The sequence below is a fragment of the Pomacea canaliculata genome, linkage group LG3, assembly GCF_003073045.1.
Source record: "Pomacea canaliculata isolate SZHN2017 linkage group LG3, ASM307304v1, whole genome shotgun sequence".
Taxonomy (NCBI): domain Eukaryota; kingdom Metazoa; phylum Mollusca; class Gastropoda; order Architaenioglossa; family Ampullariidae; genus Pomacea; species Pomacea canaliculata.
In genome coordinates, this window is record NC_037592.1 from 22,068,234 (window position 1) to 22,077,386 (window position 9,153).

At 36.7% G+C, this 9,153-nt stretch overlaps 1 protein-coding gene across 1 annotated transcript in view; it reads left to right on the forward strand.

Moving 5' to 3' along the window:
- LOC112560687 (protein diaphanous homolog 2-like) overlaps positions 1 to 8,675 on the forward strand; it is a 43,694-nt gene extending 35,019 nt beyond the window's left edge. Inside the window, 1 exon segment of the mRNA XM_025232704.1 lies at positions 857 to 8,675. Within this exon segment, the coding sequence (XP_025088489.1) occupies positions 857 to 1,074 (218 nt within the window). The 3' untranslated portion in view covers positions 1,075 to 8,675.
- Positions 8,676 to 9,153: the final 478 nt, after the last annotated feature.

Genomic DNA, 9,153 nt, shown 5'->3' on the forward strand with positions numbered 1-9,153 from the left:
ATGCATGCATTTATGTGTTGTAGGATGCATGCTGAAGAACATAATGCTTGCAGTGTTTATTAAGAGAAGTGAATCATGCCACTCACTTGCTGTCAGATTTTCTTGCGCATCACCCATTTTTAGACATATTTTGAGGATATATTTGAGTGTGCCTGCTCATGTGTACCTGTGTGTGTTTGAGATATATAATTGATTGATAGTGAATTAATTTGAAATATGCATTTGATGACTACTGACAAGTGTGTTCTTGTGAACTGCATATATGTGCATTCCTTGAGCCCATCTTCATTGGTGAGAAAGACATTTTGTAAACAAACATTATTGTTACTATAAGCAGTTAATTGTACTCCTCCCCACCCTTTTCTGCCAAACCAATCACTTCATTTTTTTCTCTCTTTTCTTCTCTCAGTCTCTTTCTCACACACTCCCCTCCCCACACTCACCAAACATTGTCCTTGACTAAAGTGTAAGTTTGTAATTAAAGTTATGCTTCCAGGACATCATGGAGAGGTCAGGTGTGCCCAAATGTAGATGTTTTATAATAAATTCTGTTTATGTGTGGTTTTACTATCTTAGCTATGGTGTTTGAAATAGGTATATCTTAGGCATATCTTTTCAATTCTGTGAACATTGAAAATGTCATTTTTGTGAAAAGTTTTGTTTGAAATATTTGGATAGTAGTTAAAATTTTGATCCATTTAGGGCACGATAGCTGTGGAAAAAAGCTTATCACAGTACGAAATTAAGGCTTACATCTGGAAAACATAAGTTTATTTACCTTCATTCCAAGAATTAAGGAGAAAACGTTATTTTTTCATGTTTTTGTCTAATGCTAAATTCTCAACACTTGTTCTAGCGGAGAGACGAGCACAACTGGCCAGGACACGGTCACGACAGAACTTGTATGGAGGAGATTCCAATACGCGGGAAATTGATTTAACCGATTCCCCAGCAGATAGCAAGACCAGTGAGCCTAAACCTCAAGAAACTGGACAACATTCAACCACAGTTCAAGCAGAGGGTTCAGAAGAAACTGAAGCAGAACAGCTACTTGCTCGCCTGAGAGAGCTTTGATCAGCTTGGGCACAAAACAGAAAAGCTTGCAAGAACTTTGTTGCTTAACATGTGAGTTGTGGAAGATGCAAGGCTGAAACATTTGTTTCCTGCATTGTGTGGGTTGGGGAACTGAGTGATGCATTTGCAAGTATCTTGAACAATTTTTCTGATATTCCTCTAAATCAGCCTAGCAAAAGTGGTATTTGGATTATTTGGAATTGTTTCATTTACAGCATTGAAGTATGAAGGATGCTGCTTTTAGGAAGATTTTCTAAACCACTGATGCCCAAATATCGGAGTGAAACACTCATATCATGACATGGTATACTGCGATGGAAGAGCAGTGTATGATCTTACGATTATTTCAGTCTGTTTTGACTTCATCTCATTTTTACTGCAGTCATGATACACTTTAAAGCAGCTAGAGCGTGTCTACATTTTGTTCATCAAGACGCACTTAGTGGAAAGTGCTTCGTGTAATGTCTTTAATTAGGGTCTTCTCATACCATTAGTGAATGGTGCTTAATGTATGCTTGCAAAAGACATTCATCAGAGTCTGGCTGTAAGCTATCATATCTTTGCCCTCTTCATTCCTGTTCATAAACACTTCATTCCTTTTTCCTTTCATTTTTTCCTCTAGCTATTTTTTGTTGGGGTTTTTTTCGACCTTTTAACATTTCATTACCTTCTCTCGACATGATATAGGCATAGTTGCTGGCATGGCATAAAATGCAAGCAACCAACCAATCATCGTCACTTTTGAAGAAGTGTTGTAGTACATTTTATAAAATAACATAACAGGTCACACTTTGTAGTGAGTGTCTTCTCAGATTTCATTATAACAGTGCCATCCAAGACCACATGGAATGCCACTGTCTTGTACATGCTAATATCATTTTCAAATGGGAAAATAATTCAATGATATTGTACAGACATAGCTGTATGAATGTAATGCTGATTGCTTGTTTATGTAATTCACTAATCCTAGCCTATAAGAGAACAAAAACAGCACTCCAATGACTAGTCATGGCTGATTTTTTTTTTTTCTTAAATCTGTGGAAAACATTTGGGGGAAAATCTTATAGTTGTTGCTTTCCTGGCATTTTGTGAGGGGAATTCGATAAAATGCAAATGCCTCCTATGCTGTCCTGAATTTTACAGGGAAGGGACAAAGTTTTACAGGAGAAAGTTGCATCATGATCACAGAGTATCTAGGATTTCTTACACAGAAGACTGGTGTCAGCAGGGTTGAAACTGCTGTCTGAGTGGTTGTGTAGATAAATTGGTATGTAAAGTCATGATAATGAGAGGTGATGGGAGAGGTAGTGCGTGTCTGTTATGGAATTTTCTTTTAAGAAGCTGCCCTATTCCTACCATGCAATTTTTGCATTTTTTTAATGTCTGTAAATATTGCCCTTTTTTCTAGCTTCTGCATATTGCCCCTCCCTTTCTCTGCAGTGTCTTGTTATGCACTGTTGAGACTTATGTTGTATAAAAGTAAATGCGCCAGTTAGCATGGATGTGTCACTTCTGTATTATTTGGCAGCTGCAGCATGTTGACAGGTTAATTTTTTAAAGACTTTTTTCCATCTAGGCAGGAGCGTGTAAATTTTCATCGCCTGGCAGTTGTATATGACATAATCATTATAGAGAAAGGCTCTTTGTTGAAAATGTTCCTTGTATTATTAATAAGTGGTAGATTATTTGGACTGTATGCAGTGCAGAATGTTCACTTGCAACCTGCGTCACGTGTTTACATTTTGCAAGTCTTTCATCCTTCAGAACAGGTGTTTATTTTCTGTCTTATCTGTTTGCCTTCTGAGTGGTAAGGATTAGATTATAATAATGTGTAATTATTTTTTAGAGGCAACCACAGTCTTATCTACATTAATCATGACACAGCACTGAAACCACATCTGCTTAAACTCCTTAAACACCTGTGTTGACCAGAGAGTTCTTGAAAACCATGTGCTGGGTAAGCTGGTATGGTATTATGGTGGCCATGTCTTGTGTAGTGCAAGTAGCTACATCTGAAACAGTGCACCAAAAGGGAGGGTTCATTAGACAACAAGAATCCAATGCCCAGCCAGCAGGGAGTACTTCATCCAGTTGCACAGACTGTAGGTTGTTGCTTTGTCTTACAATGCATTAGTGAAGATGCAAGCATCTCTGGTCTGTTGATGGCCAGGAAATGCACTACATAGGAAGGAAAAAGAATTAGTAAAGCATCCAAAGGACAGAGTCTTCATCATGGATCTGAGCAAACACTGGGCAGAAACTGAAAGGCTAACTCCACAGAAATTCTGAAGTAGCAATATAGAGACATTTTTGATTCAATTGTTTGGTGTCCTTGTGACAGGTATTTTTCTTTGCAACTGAAAGCCTACAAACATCCATAACCACAAGTGCAATTGATAGAATTTTTTTTGGTGTGGGCGTTTCTTCCAGACCATCATTCTGATGGCAGTTATATGCACTAGATGGAGTTTTGGATGATCTATCTTTAAACCACTTGACAAACAGCTGTTTGAAAAGTCTAGCATAGACAACAGGAGGGAGACATGGACAAGTGTCTATGAAGAGACCATGATTTCTTAAGGAACAGAGGGGAAGAAATGCGAGATAGACCTATTGGAAACCCTACTGTGTTCTTCGAACTACAAAACATTGTGGCTTAAGCTATGTTGATACCAATCTGCCATGTATAAAGAAAAAAAACTAGGTCTCCAAACTAATCCCTGCTGCCTACCACATTACAGGGGCTCTGTTTATACAGAAGCACATTTCTGTGATACTGGAGTCTTGTCACATGACATAAATGAAATCCAGCCAGGCAGAGAGCCATCATTACTTTGTTGAACTTGTGCTTCTCTGGTCAAAAATATTTAAATCAGAATTAACATCCAGGAGATTAAGAAGTGTTAGATTTCCAGCATCAACATTGAACAAATAATTCAAGAAGTACACCAACAGAAAACTTTCACAGATCTGTGATGGTACTTTATGTGCACGATTGCTTTGGAGATGATGGAGCTGTAGAAGTACACAATGCAGCACAGGTGTATATATATGTTATGATGTTGTACACGATGTAATCAAGACTTCTAGTCTATCATCTATTAATACATCTTGCAGTCAGCATTCTTCAGTGTCAGTCATTTGCAGCATTATAACATTATTCGGTCAGATGTAATAATTAAAGATGGCTGAGTAAGAAGACCTTAGTTAAACAGAGTTTGATCAAGACTAGTCGCAAACTTACTGAAAGTATTGTATTGTCATTCTCAGATACAGCATGACTAGGCAAAGATCTCTGTAAGTTAATAGAAATAAGAAATTAATGTAAAACAGCTTCTCATTTTCTCCCGTTAAATTTATTGTCTTGTACCATCAAGCATACGTGTTTTTTTTTTTTTTTTGTGTTTTTTTTTTTAGTAAACTTTTCCAGGAAAGGCTTATTGCTTTCCTTTGTCATCCTTTTGCTTCTGTTGCTGATAAGCTAAGGAGAGAGCTATGGCTGTGTATGTGTGTGTGTGTTTTAATGATTTGTTGACAAGAAAGCTAGTCTCTGATCAGATATCCACACAACATAGGAAACAATCTAATGGCATTGCTTATTTCCCTGAATGGAGACACAGATAAGGCAGCAGAAGCCAACAGATTTGCTGTTTTGGTAGAACTATAGTACTCATTATTGTAATGCTCATCCACTGATGTAAATGTTGTGTTATATGGCTATATTTGTGCAAGAGCTGTAGGATGGGTGAGGGCGGGGAGGCTGCAGACAAACAGCTGATCAAACATTTGCCTTTGCCTGTTGTCTGAAATAGTGTGCCTTGTCTATTATGCTAAATTCTACATTTGTTTTAACAAACACCTAGAATTGGGCGCCCTTAGCAATTGGCTACAACATTGTGTGTAGTCAGTGACAACTCAGTGTAGTGTCAAAGAAGCTTATCATTATGAGTGATAAGCGAAGTGTATGCAGAATGCTTTTATCTAAAGAATAGAAGTAAAATCAATTCCGTATTTTTATACATGTGGACCAGTTTCGTTTTCAGGATCTTGATGCTTTTAAGCTGTTGTTTATGATTGTAGGAAACTTTTGCTTGTGCTGTTCACCAGCTCTTAATGCACCCTGTCTTTCATTTTCACATTGGTGTTAAACTTTCGTATATACTGTGTACATCTTCCATAACTCACATTATTTTTTTTACTGCGCAATGGTGCCATTATGGATGATATTAAGAGAACAGTAGGTATTCTTGTAAAACAACTGCCTGTACACACATAGAACTATACATATAGCACATATTTACCCATAAAAAATAACAACCAGTGAGATGTATTGTCGTCCAGCATATTATTTGTATTTTGCTACAGACTGTCATATAAAGTATATATGTGTATACATGTATGACTATATATAGACATTTACCTGCTCAACTGTATATGTTAGGTAAGAAACTTTGTATATTTTGTACAGAGCAGGTGCATGGGTATTCAAGCTGCTTTTTTTCCTCGGCAGTCAGCAAAGCTTAATCCACTTTACTAATTTGTTTTTGGTGTTTACGTCCAATGTTTTGCCATTTTTACCTGTTACCACAGTTCTGTCTAAAAGTGATTCTACCAGCAAGCACTGGAACTTGGTTGCTTCACCTGTGAATGGTGGCTTAAAAGCTGAAACCTAGTTTTCTTAGTGTCATCTGGTGATGGATGATCTGTGACCCTTAGAGGTGCTTTGGAGATTAAAAAGTAAACAGTTGTTTTTCTGTTTGTATTATTCAGTGAAATGTGGTTATATTTTCTCTGCAGTCTAAGTTTTATTGAATATGCACCAGCATCTTGTAGTTGAAGTCTTTTCCTTAGTAATTCTTTACAACTTGAGTCATCAGCATGATTTAACATTAACCAGCCTTAATGCTTGTATAGCATGTAATTCATTTCGTATCATAGTAAAATCCCTTTGCAGTTCTCCAGAATGCTGTGGCATAGCATCTTTTCCATGATAACAGTTGTGGTGTTGCCTCCTTCCTTTTGGGGCAGGGAGGGGGAATCTCCCTTCATCATATGTAGACGTAGTTAAAGGCATCATACTGTCAAGATCTCTTTTGCAGTGATGTTATTTTCATCTGGGTTTTTAACTTTTTAATTTTTTTTTTTTTTTAAATAAAGCTTGGTTGGTGCATAGAATATCTGAATAAAATTGGCATTTCACAACAATTGCGAGAAAAGTTGTCAAAAACAGTTTCTACTATAAATATTTACTCTAAAGTAACTTTTAATGAAAATATTTTAATGACTACTTAGTTTTGCATAAGGTTACATAGTTCTAATGATCTCTGTTCTCTAGTATATTCGCCTTTTGTCAAAACTTCTCTGTGTATGGGTGGGTGCCTGTGGTGTTTCTAGTGAAATTAGACTTCTGATGCACATGATAAAATTTATTTTTTAAAAATGTTTCGTGTTAAATCTGGTGTGTTGGTAATTCCTTGGAGCAGCTCTGGAGCTATGCGGTCCATGATACCACTAAAATCTGCAACCAGGATTTAATATGGTGATTAAATGTTGTCTCACAACAAACCAAGATTTTCCACCATCATCATATCATGAAGTTGTCAGTGACTGAAATACCTCCAGTGGATTTGGATGCACTGCTGCAGTATTATTTCCACCATAACATCGCTTCTTGCATGCAGGACAGATCATCTCTCCTTTAGCAGTTCATGGTAATGCTTACTCAATTTCATGTATCCAAGTGAAATTATTTGGGATTTTTGTTACTGGGTGAGATATTTGCCGTAAAGAGGATGTGAAATAATGGGTTCAGATTGTGAGAGCTTTTTTACTCTCTTATGGGAACATCAGTCATCGTTTTAAGTTTTATCAAGAGAGCATTTCTTAAAATGTGAAGGTTAAGAACACTATGTTTGCAGTCCACTGTTCACTCTTATTTTAGTTTTGTCCGTCCAGTGAGATTGCATGCCCTCTTTCCAGCACAGAGCTGTCGAGACAGTAAAGTATATTTTCTGACTTCTTTTGTCCTGTCAGTCCATCTGCCTGCCGTCCAGGTATGGTGTTTTCTTGTCACGGCCAGCTATTATTTTTACACTTCCTTGGGTTTAGTTTTTCTTTATCATGTTTTGAAGGCACTATTTGTTATACACTTCTCCATTTGACATCTGTGATTTTTCTTATATCAGTGCAGAAGATTGCGTGTAAACTTAGTCCATAACCCTTAAAAGTTTTATGTGATCTGCAAAGTGTCATTGTGAAACACACTTTTATGATCTAAATTAAAAAAACAAAAGTCAATAGTTTATTGAATAAAACTGTCTTCCATATGACTATGCCAAAATCTAAACACTGCAAACATTTTTTAAAATATTAGAATTTGTGTTGAGACAGTATTTCACAATTTGGAAAGGTTTAAAAACGTTGCAAAAACAGTATCTAGTCAGGAAAAACTTTCAAATACGCTCTTCTTTTTTTCAATACTGGTGCAGATTATTCTTGTATAGCAGCTAAAATTGGATTTATAACTGCAGAAAATTTGATGATCTGGTTATCTTGTTACTGAAATGCAGTCAGTGTAGCTTGTATTCTTTACATAAAGCCCAGACCATGCATGAGTATAGTGACAGACTTCTAAGATCAAAACAGAAAATATAAAGGCATCTTGAAGAATCAGTATGTAGACGTTATGGATTTTAAATTAGGGATTTTTAAAGTAATTGATTATACTCTGGTTAGATATTATTAGGCCTGAAACAATAGTGTGATAATTTGATTGCCCTGTAGTTGTGCATGTACACATGTACTTGTACACGTGCCCATGTAGAACTGATCAAGTGATTAACATTTCCTGTTTTATTGCTTTTTTCCAGAGATATATATATATCTTTGTGGTTCCTACAGCACCAGAGATTTTTCATGCACTTTAAATACTTTTCTCTGGTATTGGCAAAACTAGTCTGCATTGGGTCTATCTCACTGCATGTCAGTACATTTTCTAACTAAAATAGCCAATGCTGGCAGTAGTAGATTTTTTTTATTGTGACAGAGTTGCCAAAGGATTTTACATTTTCTAAAGCACCACTTTCCCTTTGCAAGTCTATCACATGTAAGTTTAGATTTTACACCTTTCCTGGCTAGACCTCATAATTATACCCTTATCTGATCTGATCTGATCATGCACACAGCCATTATTTGGAGAACAGGGAGCAAAAAATATTGCCATGTCGTCAGGTTGTCTTTACGTTATGACGTGTCCTTTTGATGCTGACCGGACTAGGTGTTACATTAGTGCTATAGTTTCAGCTTCCAACCTTTGCTCACTGTAGAGAGATTAGTTTATTTTGCTGCTTTTATGCTGTTTTAAGATGCAGTTTGTTGTATACACCATTATCAACAGAGTAGTGTTTGACAAATTTTTTTTTTTTTTGTTAATATTGCTGTTAATGCTTCGTTTTTTGTAAGCTCTGCAATCAACAGAAGAACCTGTACCTTAGCTGCCAGTCTGTGTATTATATTACCAAACTAAAGTAATTCTGAATTTCTTTTAATAAAAGAAGGGAAATTCGTGTGGAAAGGAACGAAATTAAAAGGGTTTGACTTTAGCTTGTGTCCAAGTTTTTTGTTATGGATGTAGATGGGTGTGATATGTATATGTGATAATGAGAGATGAGAGCATGTGTTTATTATGTTTAGCACTCACATCTTTTTCTTCTTCCCCTCCCCCCCTTCTTCTCTACCTTTGCACTTTCTGATTGATGTGAATGACGACTGTCGCTGCTTATTGCCTCCATTAGAAGCACTGTGTGAATACCCTAGAGAGAATATGTGCGGCCATCATCCTTCTGATGCTGTCCTTAGTGATATAGACCTTAAGGTCCAGCTAATCTCTTAATGAACACTAGTTCTGCGAGACAATTCTGACCTGCTTGTCGAATTGGCGCTTTGATAGAGGGTAGAGAAATAAATTATAGGCATTCTGGTGAATGGCAGCACACAGGAAGTGGTCAAAACTCATAATCTGGTTGGAAATGAAAGTGCTGCCTGCAGTCTACTAAGCTCTTCAAGTAAAGCCGCTGCAGC